The sequence below is a fragment of the Macrotis lagotis genome, chromosome 4, assembly GCF_037893015.1.
Source record: "Macrotis lagotis isolate mMagLag1 chromosome 4, bilby.v1.9.chrom.fasta, whole genome shotgun sequence".
Taxonomy (NCBI): Eukaryota; Metazoa; Chordata; class Mammalia; order Peramelemorphia; family Peramelidae; genus Macrotis; species Macrotis lagotis.
Window position 1 is genome coordinate 92938694 of NC_133661.1, and position 18233 is coordinate 92956926.

At 38.6% G+C, this 18233-nt stretch overlaps 1 protein-coding gene across 2 annotated transcripts in view; it reads right to left on the bottom strand.

Moving 5' to 3' along the window:
• GRK5 (G protein-coupled receptor kinase 5) overlaps positions 1-18233 on the bottom strand; it is a 320227-nt gene that overhangs the window by 6734 nt on the left and 295260 nt on the right. For both annotated transcript variants that reach the window (XM_074233539.1, XM_074233540.1), the window contains 2 exons: positions 4618-4755; positions 3799-3936 (listed from right to left, as the gene is read on the bottom strand). In XM_074233539.1, the coding sequence (XP_074089640.1) occupies positions 3799-3936; positions 4618-4755 (276 nt within the window). The remainder of the gene's footprint in view (positions 1-3798; positions 3937-4617; positions 4756-18233) is intronic.

Genomic DNA, 18233 nt, shown 5'->3' on the forward strand with positions numbered 1-18233 from the left:
GTAATGTTAGACATAGGAATGGTCTCTCTGGACCTCAGTTTACTCAGATGTATTAGCTGGCCTTTAGGGTCTCTTATAACCTTTAAGTCTATGATCTTGATGACCTATAACTATTTTTATTAGCCTAAACATTTTTAAAAATTAGCTGAGATGGAAGAACTAAATGAGATGAGTAGATGAGTATCATCTCTAATAAGATGGTAGTACTAAAAATAATACCATTGAAAATAGCATTTTAATATTCCTAAAAATAACAAACACGGACATTAATGTAATAAAGCCTTACCAAGTACTTTCACACAATAACAACAGCTGTCATAATGTTTAATGTTGCCAAGTGCCTCATGGGAACCATATCCCTTGAGTGTGACATGTCCCGTGAGGGTGACATAACAGGTACAATTATCCTCATTTTACTGATAAGGAAACTGAGGCTCAGGGACATGAAGTTAGAACTGAGGTTGAAACCTAGCCTGTCTTCAAGCCCAGATCTTTCTCTACTAATCCCATTTGACCTTCACAAAATAGGAAGACAAAATGAGATATTTGAAGAGCTCTTTGCAAACTTGAAGAAAGTGGTATATAAATGCTAGCTATTATTATGGACATGCTGGGCTGACTCATGTTGTGACAGCATGATAGCTATGAATAGTATTCTGCCTAAAGATACAAAGCTCTTCTTTCACAGATTGAGAGCCTCATGTTACTCCATGCTCTTTACGAAGTTTGAGGATAGTGCCAATTAAGACCTTTAAATCCATTTTTACAAATGAAAGGGATATATTATGTTGTGTATATTAAGTCATTTTTCAGTTGTGCCCCGACTCTCCATGACCCCATTGGGGTTTTCTAGGCAAAGATGGCAGAGTGGTTCACCATTTCTTTCTCCAGCTCATATTACAGATGAGGCAATGGAGGAAAGCAGAGTTAAATGACTTGCTCAGGAATAAATTATTTTTCTGTTATTACTATTTGGGAATGAAAGGTAAGGGAAAGTCTGAGACCAGTCAGGAATGTGTCACCCATCTGGACTCAAAGGACTTGGGTTCAAATGTCAGCTTTTTCATTTACTCTGTGAGTGACCTTGGGCAAATCTACTGACCAATCTGGGCCTTAGTTTAATGTGTGTAAGAGGGGGGATTAAACTTGATGTCTCTGAACTCTTACAGCTCTAAATCTATGAACCTAACACTTCTGCCTGAGAAGCTCCAATCTTTCAACAGGGAAGGAGGATGAGTAGGAGATTAAATGTCCATGAGCAAGAAGTCATGTTTCAGGTGGAAACTAAAATGTAAATTGAACTTCTTTTTTGTGGAGTTGGTTAATATTCAAAGACTTTCTGGTTAAAGGTGATGATCAAATAAGTCATTAGAGACTGAACATATTTCTTAGTCCCAGTAGAATGTTTTGCTTACTTTGGAGTAAACTGTTGAATGCAAGAGCCTACAAGGCTACTCTGGAACCATCTTTGTTCTAGAGATGCTAGAAGCTATGGGAGTGGAAGGGGGTGGTGTGGACTCATTCATAATTATAGACTGATTAGGGGAAGGGGAAGAAGGGCCACTCAGCCCATGCTTTAAGAGTGTCCTAAAAAAGAGTGTCCTAGGGGGGCGGCTAGGTGGCATAGTGGATAAAGCACCAGCCCTGGAGTCAGGAGTACCTGAGTTCAAATCTAGCCTCAGACACTTAATAATTACCTAGCTGTGTGGTCTTGGGCAAGCCACTTAACCCCACTGCCTTGCAAAAAAAAAAAAAGCGTCCTAGACTCAGTGTTCAAGGGACTCTGACTCAGGCTAGTTACATTCATCTCAACAGATTCCCCAACACCACTGAATGGTTAGAGATTGCCCATTTTCTCTCAAGTCAAATCTCAGAGAAATTAGACTGAGTTGCCCTGATTAAAATATAGGGAGATTCTGCACAGTCCCATTCTGTCCTGTTATGTTGTACCCTAGTTACACTTCCTTAGAGGAATACTCAAATCCAAATTGAGCTTGCAGAGAGATCCATGAAGGAGAGTAGAGATAGCATGGTATAATGCAAGGCACCCTCAAAATGATCTAAAAATCACCAGATCCAGGTTCAAGTCTATGATTTGCTATTTACTATGTCACCTGAAGCAAAGGACCAAAGATTTGGAGCTAGGAAGAACCTTTCTTGTTCAAACTCCCTTATTTTACAAAGGATGATTTGGAGACCAGAGAAGGTGACTTGCCTAAGGTCATACAGGTTAATCAGTCAATAAACATTTACTATGTGTTGGGGCAGCCAGGTGGAAGTAGATAAGAGTACTCAGCCTGGAGTCAGGATGTTTCCCCAGGCAAGTCAGGTTACCCTGTTTGCTTCAGTCTCCTCATATGTAAAATAGGCTGGAGAAGGAAAATGGCAAATGCATTTAGTATCTTTGACAATAAAATCCCAAATAAGGTCATAAGGAGCTGGACATGACTAAGCAACAAATACAAAATCTATATGTTAGGTGCTATGCTAAACACTGGAGAGACAAAAAGGATAAAAAAAAAAAAAACAGTGTCTAGAGGAGTTAATAAAGAAATGGCCCCCTTAAAATTCGAACTCAGGATCTTTGACTTCACTTCTCACTATACTACACTGCTACTTAGCCCTTCTATTTTCTTATCTGTATAATTGTGGAAAAATATTTGCTCTACTTATCTTATAGGGTTGTTGAAAGGAAAAAGCTCTGTAAATTATTGAAATGTAAGTTATTATTTTAAGTTCCATTTTTCTTATACTCATCAGTCCAGTGAATCCCTCCATCCACGTATAATACAGCATGGAACCTCAACTAAGGATAACATAAGTAATACTATTGGAATACATGATAGAGGTGGTCTAAGCTCTCCCCCACCTTCCTATTTCTAAAAGTTTGCACATCTTTTAATTTCATAATCTTAGTTGAACCTACAAACAAAAAGCCATGAGGTAAAAATAATAGGTGCGATCTCCATTTTAACCCTGAGGAAATTAAGACTTTTAGGGCCAAGTCACACAGAAGTGAAATTTGAACTCAGTCTTTTTAGAGTCAGAATGATATCCAGGTATAGGCCCAATAGTCCAAGGGTAGATTTGTCTTAAGGGCTATGCAGAACATAGGGTAAATTACTCTGTAGAATTTGTCCTCTCCTCCCAATCTATCCCCAAACCATTTATATTCAAGGGAAGCCAGATTAAAATGTAAGTCAACCATGGTCTCTAGAAGGAGAAAGGGCAGTCTGATTGTGGAGGGGTCCATGATTTGATTGTGTGTGTGTGTGTGTTTGTGTGTGTGTGTGTGTGTGTATTTTATGGGCTGCTGATCAGAATTAGTCTTTTATGTTTGTTTGTTTGTTTGTTTGTTTGTTTTTTAAAGATCCACCCTTTCTGCTGTATCACAGTTTGCCCAGCAGTAAAATTCCAGTATCCTTCAGAAGATATTCTTGGAGTTTAAGGTTCAGGACAGTCCCCATAATCTGCTGTACCTTAGAGAAAGCTTGGACTATAAGCGTGGAGACCTGCACTCTTTATACCCAGCTTCAGGGGAAAAGGAGAATGGGTTCCATTTCTTCTTGACCCCATTTCCCTTCTTGATTTTAGTCCAAAATGGCACCCCCAACCTCTGGACCCCTCTTGTTTGAACCAGCAGCTGAATTTCATGGCAACTTGTCTAGCCATCTGGCTAGGGGTTTTGTATCCTGCACCCCCTGTAAAACACCAGGAACCCACCCAATCCTCTTTTTCCTCTCCCCTCCCTCCAAAATGGACAGGCTTAACAAAGCCTATGCCCCAGTCCCTGCTCACCTCATTTTGCCATGGAATCGATACAGATCCTGTGGAAAACTTGGAATAGAAATCGTCATCTGTGTGGTCCAGGTTGACACCTTTCACTGTGGAGAACTGCTCAATATCCAATACATCCTTACAGTACACAGCCCGGGGCTATGGCCCAGGGAGAAAGAGAAGGGCAGGGGTTAGTCTCCAATACCCACCAGCTTGAGTCCATGCTCAGTGAGGCTGCATGAGGTAGTTCATCTTTGACATGTATGCAGAATTACAAAACCACAGAATACTGGAACTGGGGAAAGACCCTGAGAAGCCACTTATTCTAGCCCTTCCTCAGAACTCTCCTAGCACTAGGTTATGACTTTTGAGGTCCTGCCATGTCCAACTGACCAACTTCATTTTACAGTTGAAGAAACTGAGAAATTAAAGGTCCTGCTGAAGGCAGGATATAAATAGAGGGTTTTGACTCTAGAATCAGTGCTCTTCTCTACCCCCTCCTCAGAATAACCTGCCTCCAGTTGTTGGATTCCACTGCTATTTCTGCATGTCTTAATCCTTCTATTAGACTAGGTTCTTTGAGAGGCCCAGACAAAGTATGTACCTGGCCCAAGGTCCCACAGGTCATTGTCTGTGGTGGAGTGGAGACTAGAACACAAGATTCCTGATTCTCCTACACTGCTCTTTTTTGACTACCATAGTGGGATCTATAAATGTTTATAGTTGAAATGAGATTTGAGAGGAGAGTAGACACTCTCAACATGTTGGAAGTTGATGTTCCTCCAACCCTGGCCAAAAAGGGACTCTAGGAAGGTAGTCAGGGAGGGGGGAGTTACTTACATCTGGAACAAAGGGAGGGTCCAGCATCCCTGCTTCCAACCGCTTGAAATTCATGTTCCTGAAAAATGGGTGTCTCTTCACTTCCATGGCCCCCTCTTCTCGGCAGCCCAGCCTCTGTTTTGCATCTTTGGCAAGTAGCTGTAAGCAAAAAAGGGAGGGCAGTGAAACATTCTGGACCATTCCCTCCAGGAAAGGTATAAACAGAAAGAGCTCATAATTTACACAACCACAGAAGGGTGAGTCCCCCCTTTTTTACAGATGCGAAAACCAAGAAGTTGAGAGATAATTTGCCATAGTAACTCTGCTAATAAAGTGACAAAAGCTGGACCTTAAACACAATTCCTGTGGAAAGATTTGCTGCTTCTAGAAAACACCTTCCTTTTTTGGTTCGGTTGATTCAGTTGGGTCATGACTCTTCATGACCCCATTTGAGCTTTTCTTGGCCAAAATCCTGGAGTAGTTTGTCATTTCTTTCTCTTGGTCCTTATACAAAGAAGGTTATTAAGTGATTTGCCCAGGGACACACAGCTAGCAAATGCCTGAAGTCAGATCTGAACTTTATCTTCCTACCTTCAGATCTGATATTCTATTTACTCAGCTACCCAGCTTCCCTGAAAGCACTTCTCCAAAATATCACAAAACAACAATAAAAGAAATGATCCCGAGTTGCCTTCTTTGATGATCTAGAGCACTAACAGTTTGTACCACTCATTTAGTATTTAGACTATCATTTCTGGTATTGTTTAGAGAGAGCTAAATGGATCAATGGCTAGAGGGATCTCTGGGTCTGGAATCAGGAAGACCTGAATTAAAATACAGCTTCAGACAGGCACCAGCTGTGTGACCCTGGGCAAGTCACTTAACCTCTAGTTGCCTTAATCCACTGGAGAAGAAAATGGTAAACTACTCCAGTATCTTTGCCAAGAAAATCATGTATGGGGTCATGAATGGTTGGACATGGCTAAATGACTGAACTACAACAACAATGTACATGTGCTGGGTTCCCTAGCTGTCCTTTCTGAACATAAGTGGGACAAGTCTTAGGCATTCATTCTCCATTTATTAAGCACTTACTGGGTATAAGACACTGGGCTATCTTTGAATCCTCCATTGCACCTGTCCCAAAATATGGTTTAAAATCACATTTCCTTTTTTTAAATCAGTTCTGATAGTATCATCATCATCATCATCATTGTCATTCCCATTTTATAGATGAGGTAGATGAGTTTCAGACAGGTGAAGCAAATTACTCAAGGATGAGAATTGAGATCCTACCCCAGGACTCTTGAGTTTAAAAAACAATGCTCTTATATACTATACTGCCTTTAGCAGATGTCTAACAAAGATTTGCTGATAGATTGTTCATAAAGTTATAATTTTATGAATCTGGGTTTCATGCTCATTTTTGAACATTTTTTGGAGTGTTGAGTTCCCCAGAAACGAGAGATCTATTTTTCTTTTCTCCAACCCAACCACATCAGCTTTTTGGTTTTTGGCTCACCTCACAATTTGCCAATATGTTTTAGAAGTAAAGTTGCTATGCTACAGAATAGGGGGCAGAGGATTTTTTAAAACTGAAATTTAAGCCATTTTTCAATGGCTTGGGAGAGGATATATGCAAACCTATGAAGGCAGAGATTGTGCAGCAGGTTTATTTCAATCTCTATGGAAAACACTACACTTTCCAGTAGGATGGGGACTCTGTCTCCTAAAGGCAACACTGTGGGAAATGGATGTTAGTCCAATTGGCCAATTAGAAAAGTGAGTAGCTTCCAATGGGGAGAAGGTCATTGCAACCAAAGTCGACTGGGTTTCTTCAAAATTCATACTACTGTTAGTCTGGGAGAGGCTGGTTTACCTGCAAATTTCAACTTACATTGCCTATTGATTAATCCAGATGTAGCTTTTTTTGAAAAAGTTAAATAGAAAGCTAATGTGGAGTAGCAAAAAGAGGAAGTAGAAACTTGGGCTACTACTTATTTGTAGGACCTCGACAAATCAGTTATGCTCTCTGAGCTTCACTTTTCATATCTGTAAAATGGGATAACATTCAGACTATTTCCTAGGGCTGTTGTGAAGAAATCACTTTGCAAATCTTTAAGAATGATATTGTGTTAAGTTATTATTGGGTTGATCTTTTAAAACTATTTTCTCTTCATAATGAAACTAACACAATGTTGACAGGATTATTTAATCAAAATTTCCCTGTAAATTAATACATCAATTTAGACACATATCTAGGATAGTGTGGGGGGAATGTTCTATCTAGACAGAATCATATTAACAAAGGTGGCCTGGCTTTGACAATTATCTTAATTAAAGAGAACATTATCTTAAAGAGAACACAAGGAGAAAACATACAAGAGGAAATTAGCAAAGTAGGTTGTAGTCAGATAGTAGAGGGCTTTGAATATCAGGATAAAAAAATCAAACTTAGTTCTACAGGCAATGGGGAGGGCAAGGAAGTGCTATGAGCAAGAGAGAATCATTATCAAAGGATCGCTGGACATTAGAAAGATTATTTGGCAGTAGTATAGAAGGTAGATTGTGGAGGAAAGAGATTCTAAGTGGGGAAACTGGTTTTAAGCAACTGCTGTATACAGGATACTAGGCTAATTGGGAGAGATACAAGGTTTAGCTAAAATACTGTAACTAGGGCACATAGGTGGTACAGTGGATAGAGCACTGAACCCGGAGTCAGGAGGACTTGAGTTGAAATCTGAATTCAGACATTTAATAATTTCCTAGCTTTGTGACCTTGGGCAAGTTACTTAATCTCATTGCCTTGCAAAAACAAAAACAAAAATAAAATAAAATATTGTAGTTTATCATGATTAGAAGATAATCTGGGAGAGTTAGTTTACCTGTAGATTTTGACTTACATTTGCCTTCTGATTAATCTAGAGGTGATGATTTTGGGGAAAAGAGAGGTCATAAAGAGAGTGAGTGTTTCATTCAGGTAGGGATATCCTATGGAGAATTTGAGATGTGGATCTGAAACTCAAGAGAGAGATTACAGCTATAGAGACACAGGCCTCATTCATGATGATGTGATGATTGAAGTTCTATGAAGAGAGGAGGTGGCAATGTAATAGAAAAAATGATAGCTAAGGACAGGAACTTGAGGAACATTTAGCTTAATTTAGGACTGAAAAGGGTTGTAGGAAGCAGCGAAAAAGGCAGAGAAGGCATGGAAAGGTGTGAGAACTCAGAAAGAATACTAGTCAAGGGTGTGCTCTAACTCCTTCATAAGCTCATCATTAAATTTTTCAGTGTTAAGAATGTACATTTCAGAAATTGGCAAACTGTAAGAACTTGATTTATTGTTTTGTCATAATAAAGTGATGGAGAAAATGTTATTAATGCAAAAAAGCTTAAAAATATGTTCTGTGGGCAGGCTATTAAACAAGAGTGGAAAGTAGGCAGGAGGAGGAAGGGCTGTGTCTACATGGCCAAAGACTATAGAATTCATGGAGGCTGAAAAAAGTCTGTTGCAGCACATTTAGTCAAGCAATGGGGATGGCAGCCAGACTTCAATGCATTGAGGTGAATGTAGGTGGTGAGGAAATGGGGGCCCAGAGTTCAAACAACTTTTGCAGGAAGTCTGGATGTGAAGAGGAGGAGAAAGAGAGGATTGCAGCTGAATTCAATTCAACAAACATTAAGAATCCACTATGTGCAAAACACTATATGGGGATGTAAAGAAATAACTGAAACATTCTCTATTCTCATGGAATTTAGGTTGCTGTGGAGGAGATACAATAGACATACAATCAAGATACATGGAAAATCTGGGGAGCAAGGGAACATCTGGAAAAATGGAGGTGTGGGGTGTAGGAAGATAAGGAAAAGCTTAGTGAAGGAGGTGGTAACTAAGCTGAACCTTGAAAGAATTTATGAATTCTGAGGATAGCACATTAAAAAGGTGGAGGGGGAAAATGGAATATTAAGTTTATGGAAAAGAAAAGCCAATTTTGGCTGGAACTAAGAGTATGTGAAAGGGGACAATATGAACTAACTCCAAATATATGTTGGAACCAGACTACAAAGGTCTTTAATTAGACTAAGGAGTTTCCATATGATCCTAGAGGCACATGGAAGAGAGCTGCTAGAGTTCTTTGAGCAGGAAAATTACATGCAAGGAATAGAAGGATAAAAAGATGATGCTGAGTGAGATGAGCAGAACCAGAAGAACACTGTACACGCTAACAGCAACATGGGTGTGATGATCAACCTTAACAGACTTGCCAGCAGGGCAACAATCAGGCATGATTTTGGGATATATGTAACAGAGAATACCATCTGTATCCTGAGAAAGAACTATGGAGTTTGAACAATGACCAAAGACTATTACCTTTAATTTAAAAAAATCTTATCTTATTATGTAATTCTGCTATATTTCATACTTTATGTTTTTTCCTTAAGGATGTTATTTCTCTCTCATCACATTCAACTTAGATCAGTGTATATACCATGGAAACAATGTAAAGACTAACAAACTGCCTTCTGTGAGGGTGGGGTGGGGGGAGGGAAGCAAGATTAGGGGAAAAATTGTAAAATTCAAAATAAATAAAAATTTTAAAAAAAAGGATAAAAAAGAATTAATTTATTTTTTTAAACCTGAAGAGTCATGAAAATGTTGATAGGTAGAGGGAAATGATTCAGCAGAAAAAGGAAGGATGTAGATGCACAGACTGAGATGAATACTGGAGCAAGGACCTGGAAGAGGGAGGAAGAAATAGGTACAAGTCAAGAAATATTAAACTCACTCTGGGCAGGTAGAGGGGGAAAGAATAGGTGATGCTGCTGACTAGGTTTAAGAAACAGAAAAAAGAGAATTTAGGGAAATTCCAACAGGTATCCTCAATTTTCTCAATTAGTTAAGAAAGCTGTAAGTATGGGAGGACAAGAGTATGGTTGGAGCTTAAGGAGTTGGGAAGTTTGGAAATAGTTGCTCTGGGGAATAAAAGAGGTAGAAATATCATGGAATATTTGAAAATCATGAATTAGAAAATATATTCATTATTCTCTTCCACTTAAAAAAAAGTTTTAGAACTCTAATGGTCACTTCCAATAACTTTTCTGGTTTGTTGCTTCCTTAGTCAAAATGTCATGAACCTAAATCCATTCCCAATCTGTAGAGTATCAGAATCTCAGCTCCTTAATAGACTAATGAAGGACTCCTTAATTGATAATAACAATAATGATAAAAATAAAAATTTACACAGTACTCTGTGCCAATATTATATATTATTAGGGATGGCTAGGTGGTGCAGTGGATAAAGCACTGGCCCAGGAGTTAGGAGTACCTGGGTTCAAATCCAGTCTCAGACACTTAATAATTACCTAGCTGTGTGGCCTTGGGCAAGCCACTTAACCCCATTGCCTTGCAATAAACCGAAAAAAAAAAAAACCCAAAACAATATTATATATTATTAGGTATCATATAACATATGAGATTATTATATGACATCTAATGATATATGTTTACTATTTAACATATAACAATATATAAGGTTATATGACATAATATATATATACATACATATACTTAATTCTTATCATAGATGAAGAAACTGAGGCAAACAGAGATTGAATGACTTGCCCAAGGTCATACAGCTCTTAAGTGACTCAGGCCAAATTTCAACCTTGGTCTTCTTGACTCCAGACCCAGCACTCTATCCATTGTACGATCTACCCATCTTATTTGATGAGGTTAAATAAATACATTTAGCGAGTCCATGCCTTTCCAACAAACTAGTTGTCCACTACTAGTTAGTTTGGGCCATCTTTTGTTTACATTGTTTTTTCATTAAGGCAGAGAAGGAAAACAGGGGAAGGGGCTATGCTGATCAAAAGTAAACTCTCTTTTTTCTAAAATCTGATGTCTTTTAACTCCAAACTCCAAGTCCCAAACATATTTTGAGGGGAAGATCTGTTCAAATATAGTTCAGGAAAGCTCAAACTAGCCTTCTAGTTAAAAGGATAGAAAGGCACAAATTAAAGGGGTAGGATGTTTTTCAGCCCAGGAAGGTGACTACTCAAGATACCTTGGAGAAGGGAGGGCAACAGCCACTGGGCTGCCTAGTTTCCCAGAGTTGGTTTCAGCCACCAGGGGACAGCAGAGGACAACTCTGCTCCGAGCTAGGGCAGGTTAGCTGTATAACAGATACAAGAACCAGGACTCCAGAGTTCACTTGTTGGACAGTCAAGGAACATGAATGACATTGGGGTTTGATAAAAGCATGGGGTGGGGGCAGGGAGAGAGGGCTACAAGAGGAATGGTGCTTTCAGATAGTGGCTCCTGGCCCAGATCTCTACAATAGAATTGATCCAACTGCAAAGGAGCCCTCAGAGACCACCCAGAGCCGCAGGATCAGGGCTAATGAAGAGAGAGTTTAGCCACAAGTCAACAGATGCCCAAATTGCTCTGAGGCCAAGGAGGTGTGACTGGCTGTCTGCACAGTGTGACCTGAAATGTCCTGGCTTGAGCTGCCCCTGGGCTCTCCCAGGCAGTGACTCAGAAGATCAGTTCAAGAGAGAGAAAGAAGCTGGCTTCTCCCAACCAAAACTAAAAGTTCCCAAAAAGATGTCAAATCTGTCCACCTCTCTACAATTCTATCCATCCATCCATCCGGTCAACAAGTCAATGTGTCTTTTTAACATGTTTTATCCCAGTTTCATTTTGGAAATAAAGCTGGGGGGGGGGGGCCGAAAGGATGATTCACCCTTTTATGGAGGGTCTTGATGGAAAACATCCTTGTCCAAAACAATCCTTCCCCATTGATTAATTACAGTCCCTGGAATCCCTACTATTGGTCTCTCTTGAAAGGCTTTTTTAAGTAAATAAAAGGCAGTTGGTCCCCCTACCATGCTTATTAACATTGGTTTCAGAGGACTAACACATTAGTAAACTTATTAACCTGGTAGAAGAGCAGGGTAAGGACTGGAATAAGGGAGGTGCAATTTTTTAATCGAGAAAATGTCAAGAGGATGAAATTCAATTTAAACAAGCCTGTACTGTGTGCAGAGAACCCAGGTTTATGAAAGTTAGAGAAGACAGAGTCCCTACTCCCTAGACCTTCCATGCTGTTCTCTAGGTGGTGATCCTACAATGAGGGGCAGCCAGAGGGCAGTATTGGGACACTAGGAATTTGAGAAAATGGTACTAAAAGATGTGGGAGAGTCACTAAAGATGCTCCTTCTCTGGGAGTTGAGGATAATGCTGCCTAAGCTTACTTGAAGGCAAAAGGCCAGGATCAGATGATCTCCTGAGGTCCCTTGCTGTGTCCTGGATCATTTTTGCCAAGGCCTGGTCCCAAGAAAACAAGGATGAGGTTCTTATCTCCAACAGGTGCTGGGAAGCAAACCAAAGCCTCCCAGAAATAGAGGGTGTAGGGAGTGAAGCATAGAAAGAAGAGCTTCTGCCTAGCTTTGGGATCTGTGATACTAGGAATCCAGAGAACTATCTGGGGAAATGTCAATGAGGATGAACAGTCAAAGAAGAAATCCTGATGAAGAAAGAGAGAATGATGGAAAAGTTATGCTATTGTATGTTGAAATTAACTCAATGCAAATCATTTCTAAGCAAGTTTAATTAGCTGTTATTGTTCTATTTTAAGTTTATACTAAATCATTAAAATAAATAGTTGGTCTGGCTGCTTAAAAAAGAAACCTGGTTTTGATTACCCAAATAAATAGGTCACATTGCTTTTTGCATCTTTGAAGTTCTGGGCTCTAATTGAGAAGTACAAATGCTGTATGGAAGAGCTATGGCACAAAGAAGGAAAGGATGCTTTTTTTGGATAAAGTAATTTACAAAATCTCATAGGATCATTGCTTTCATACTCAGTCATTTAAAGCCAAAATCCTGGAATCATTAGGGATCTTGGCCAAACATCAGCTGGGGCCCAGTCTAGTTTGTTCTTTAAACAGATTGGCAGCTTTTTAAAATTGTCAAATGTTTAAGATGGATTCTACATCTCTCTGTGTTGCATATAAAGCACTATAGAAATTTAAGTTATAATTTTTTGGTAATCAGTCAACAAATGAGGAGTGGAAGGGGACAGTGAGGACAGGGGAGAGATGCTCCTTTTGAAAGCTTGCTTTGTTTGATAGATCACAACCTAAACCATACAAAAGTAGCTAATTCTGTCTATCCTCTGATACATCAAACAAGATTAAGAATAGCCTTAGCACACTACCTAACACATCCTAAAGGCTTAATAAATGTTTGTTTAACAAAAATGGGAGACACTGAAAGTAGAATATCTATTTTAAAATCTCAAGATTAATCCAATGTAGTTGTGAAAGACATAAAGCAACAACTTGTGGTGTTCTTTTCATAAAATATTATTGGTAATATTTTAGGTTTCTATTAATTGTACATTTGGGGACATAAAGAAGTCTCAACTCATTTCTACAGGTAGTCAGATGGGGGAAATCAGTTAGTTGCATTTTAGATGATGACTTCAAGAAAAACTTAATGGAAAAATATCTTCTAAAAATCTGGATTCTGACTGAATCCACTCTATTGACTGGGAGAATCAATGCATGCTGAATTTTATGCAGCCTTCCCTCCCCACTGTTGAGCTATGAGAAATAAGGGGAGGGAGCCAAGGATTTTATCAGTGTAGGGAACTCATTAATATGGGAATCACATTCATTGAAATCAAGTCAACAACTGTCTAACATAGATTTAAAAGTTGTCTAGGGTACCTGAAAGATTAAGATTTTTTTCAGCTATACTTTGTCAAAGGCATAACTTGAATGTAGGTCTTCATGATTCAATCCAATATAGTATCCTGCCTTTCTCATCAAGAATCATGGAGCTGAAGGGTGACATAATCCTCCTTGTTCATTAAAGGCCCAGTTGACTTCCCCGAGCAACATTGGTTAGGTTTGTCTCCAAGGCCAATCAGAACAGCCTGAATTCATGTAGTTTGATTAACATATTGAGTAATTGTAAATCATATTTTGATGCTCTGCCTTACAATACTTATCAGGTAGCAATACTGTATTAGGTATCTTGTAAATCAGAAGTATCGTGCTGATAATCACAAGGTAACAAAGGAACCAAAAGAAATAGTGAGATTTTTTTTTTTAATCAAAAGACATGGAAAGACAAGGATAAGAAGAAATGGTGGGGTTGTGATCTGCATTAGTAGAGTACATTCACTGATAAGAGTCAGAAAAATCAATCATTACCCTCTCTGGATTGACTGTAGAATTGAAGATGTAAGTAGGGTAACTAAGGCTTTTAGGCGAGTCTTAAGTTTCCTGATTCACTCTATTTCTAATGGCTCTAGATTTCAGAGTGACTGTCTCTAACAAAAAGCTCTCTCCTCTCTTCCACCCCTCATTCCACTTCTATGAGGTTTCAGAGGAAAATGCCACCAGATGTATTAGGAGACATTTCTTGCCCTCAATTTGCACTTGGTCCCTATCTAATTTGGATCTTCGGTGGACTGTCGTCTGGGGTATCCGTCAGAAGAAATAGTATCAGTTCAAATATAAAGATTATTTCTTGCAATTTGTTCTCCTTCCAAAGAACAAAATAGCATGGGTAGTTCAGAGACTCTCAAAAGCTAATCTCTAATCTAAACTCTTGTGCTACAGCACAAGAATAGTTCTAACACAAGAGAAAAATATTTAAAGGTTAGTTAGTCTATCTCCTGAAAGCCCGGGTGCAATTCTTATGAAGGATTAGGAGTGCCTAGCTTACTCCTCTCTTTGCAAGCCTTAATATAATATTAGCTAAAACCTTAGCAAATATTTGCTATTGTTAAGATTATTTCTAAGCTTCTGGTTATTCTGGACAATTAATGCAAATAATCAATGCTGGGTAAATTTTTTATCTTCAAAAATGAGATAGTAACTTTTTACAGATTTGTAGAAATGGTATGTTGGAAGAGATTTCAATGGGTCATCTGGTTAAGCCACCTCCCTTACAGATAATTATGTAGTAATAGATGAAAAAATAGTTGTAATTATATAGTACTCAAGATGTTTGAAGAGTCTTTCATGCTTTATTTTATTTCATCTCATAACAAGTCAATTAAAGAAAGCATTAGGAATATTGTCCCTATTTTACAGATGAGACAGCTGAGGGTCAGAGAAGTCCTTCCCTGTTATATTATTTTTTTTTAGGTTTTTGCAAGGCAAATGGGGTTAAGTGGCTTGCCGAAGGCCACACAGCTAGGTAATTATTAATTGTCTGAGACAGGATTTGAACCCAGGTACTCCTGACTCCGGCCGGTGCTTTATCCACTGCACCACCTAGCCACCCCATTCCCTGTTATATTAGACAAGGGGTACACTGTGTCTCTTCCCGGCAAGTTTACCAATGAAAGCACCAAGTCTCCATCCCTTCCTGGGAGGTTAGGTTTATGTCTCCAAGGCCAATCAGAACAGCTTGCATTCATGTAGTTTGATTAACATCTAAATTTTCTCTGGTTTTCACCATTACGATCACTGATTAAGAGAGGTCCCTCTCATATTACAGATGAAGAAACTAAGGCCCAAGGTGACAAAGGTTTGACCTCATGTCCTTTGACTTCTAAGCCAGTACTTTTCCCAATGAACCATTGTGATGGAGGGGTCTTTTCCCTTCTCAATTCAGAGCATGCACTAATATCCTGTTTCCTATTAACTAATGTGTGACAATAAAAACTTTTTAATTAGCTACTGACCTAGAATTGGGTGTGTACACTAAAGGCAAAATCAGAAAAAAGACTGCTTTCTTCAACCATAGTGAGTGAAGCAAAGACAACTGTAAGCCTCCAGGTGAGTGGAGAGATGTAGTAGCAGCAGAAGCAGGATCGGCAGGGGCTTGCTGCCTGCTGGCCGTCCTCCCCAGTCATTCATGCATCACATTATCTGTTTCTTCTCTTCCTTTGTGCTTATTTTTTCTGATCTGAGGTGGATGAAATTCAGAGATGGAACAGGCCAGGTTTGACCCAGTGAACTTCCAAAACTCAGAACAGACACCAGACATCCAACAACTGGAGTCTGTCACAGACTCTTAGGACCTTCAGAACCTTGAGGGGGATAGAGAGGAGGAGGGGGATGTAGCTGCACTTTGGAGAGCAGACCAGGTTGGGAGAATGAGCCCCATTTGTAGGAGCATATTTCTGTTGTCAGTTCAAATAATTTGTTTATGCTTCTAGTGAATGAATGAAATTGTACTGAAATTTCACAATTTTGTGAAAATTCTACATTCCTTGAATATGCAAGGGATACTGAAAAATCAAGATTTTTCATGGTGTTATTTGTGATCAAGGTCCAGGTTGCAAGAAAGTGGATGAATATGCCAGAAAGCAGAGCCATCAATAAGACTCTTGTCCTTAAATCTGTTTACCTGTTACACTGGCATCTTTACAGCAACACATAACTAAAATAGGTCAATTATCATTCAGTTGTCTATTCATTTAATAAATATTTACTATTATCTATTTTGTGTATTAGATATTAGGGGTATTACAAAGTATGAATGAAAGGGAATAGAAATGAAGATAATCTGACCAAAAATGAGTTTTGATTTTATATCTTTCCTCAGTTTTACCTGTACCTATGAACTTAATCTAATTATATTTCCCTCAGGCTAAATTTAAATTGAAGATGTCTCTATTGAACAGACATATCAAGGGAAAACTGCTCAAAGGCAGAGTCCACAAGGTAGACAGGTATACAAATTAAATAATTTTTAAAAACTAGAACATTAGAAATTTCTCAGCCATGGCTATCATTGCTACTCCCTGGTGATGGCTTGAGGGATGTTAAGGTGTCATATAAAGGGGGAGGGATGCAGAAAAGTAGGAGTGGTAATATAAAGGACCAGGACTATCTAGGCTAGGTAGTGATCAGGATGGTAAGGTTGTTGAACAAAGGTTTAAGGATGATGTGGGTCTTGGAGATCAAAGTTCCATGAAGTTCAGGCCAAAGAACAAGGAATACACAGCTATTTGTGGTTAGGAACAGGTTGAGTTCAGGTGGTCAAGACAAATAGTCAAGGAGTGACCAGATATAAGTTGTCACAAACAGAAAAGGAGTCAAGAAATGTATGGAATTTCAGTAAATCAAATTGCACCCCAGTGATCAGTAATGTAAACTTAATTCTGACTTCATCCTAGGAAAGGAAGTGTTATAGGGAGATGGAAGGTTGCAGGTATGAGGAGAAAAGGATTTGCAGTTCACTAGAGAGTGAAAGCTATATATATATATTTATATATGGTTGCTTGGATGGGACAAGCACAAGGAGAAGGAGCTGACAACCAGTCGGTCTAGGGAACTTAGGTTGGAGGGGAAAGGAGAGAGTGATGGTCTTATGTTCTCTTCCCACTACACATCATTTGTATGCCATTCCCTTATCATGGCTTCTTCTTGAACCCTTGACCCACTACCCTAATTTCCCAATTATCATCACTGATTTTATGATTGATCTGGGTCCAGTAACTTTGAATTATATCTTTTCCTCCTGTTTTCTGTGATTCATTATAGTATGAACATATTAGTCACAGTACCTTGCTTATGGGATTTTATATGGGAACAATCAAATACCCCAAGAGTCTCTTACTGAGTTCTCAAGGCATATTTCTGGTCAAAATAAGGGAAAACTTCTTAATAATGAGAGTTGTTAATGGGTGGAATAGATTGACTGGGAAGATGATACTACTAATTAATAATAATAATAATAATAATAATAATAATAATAATAATAATAATAATAATAATATAACAATAACAAAGATAAGGATAGGATCCCTGCTTCATTGATATAGCGAATTCCTGGATGAGGATGCTTTCTCTACCAGTGCAAGCCAATATCTTCTCTGCAACTTAAAATCTTAGAGAATCTTCTAGAACACTGAGAGGTTTAGTGACTATTCAGGATCACATAATCAATAATGTCCAAGATGGGGCTTCTTGATTTAAAGGTTAGCTCTCTCTTCATTATACCATTTGTATTAACATTTTCATCATCACCACCACTACCAACCACCACCATCATAAGCAGCTTGCATAAGTCCTTTAAATTTGCAAAGCTCTCTCTCTCTCTCTCTCTCTCTCTCTCTCTCTCTCTCTATATATATATATATATATATATATATAAATACCTATATTAAGAGTTTTTCTTTCTATTGATCTATCTTACCACCTATTGATCTAGCTTACCATCTATCTATCTATATCTAGGTGGCACAGTAGATGAAATTCTGGGAGGATCTGAGTTCAAATTTGGATTTAGACAATTACTAGCTATGTGACCCTGGGCAAGTCACTTAACTTTGTTTGCCTCAGTTTCCTCATCTATAAAATAGGTGAAGAAGGAAAAGGCGAACCATTCTAGTATCTCTGCCAAAGAAATCCCAAATGGGGTCAGAAAGAATTGAACATGACTGAAATGACTGAACAACATATATACACATATATATGTGTATACATATTTGTGTTTATATGCTTATTTGTGAATATATATGCATATACAATTTGATACTCATAATGATCCTATGAATGTTATTGACACTATCTCCATTTAAAGATGTGTCTGTGGCTTAGAGAGGTATAGTTAACTTGCTCAGGGTCACATATGACCTTCCACACATCAGTGGTAGAAT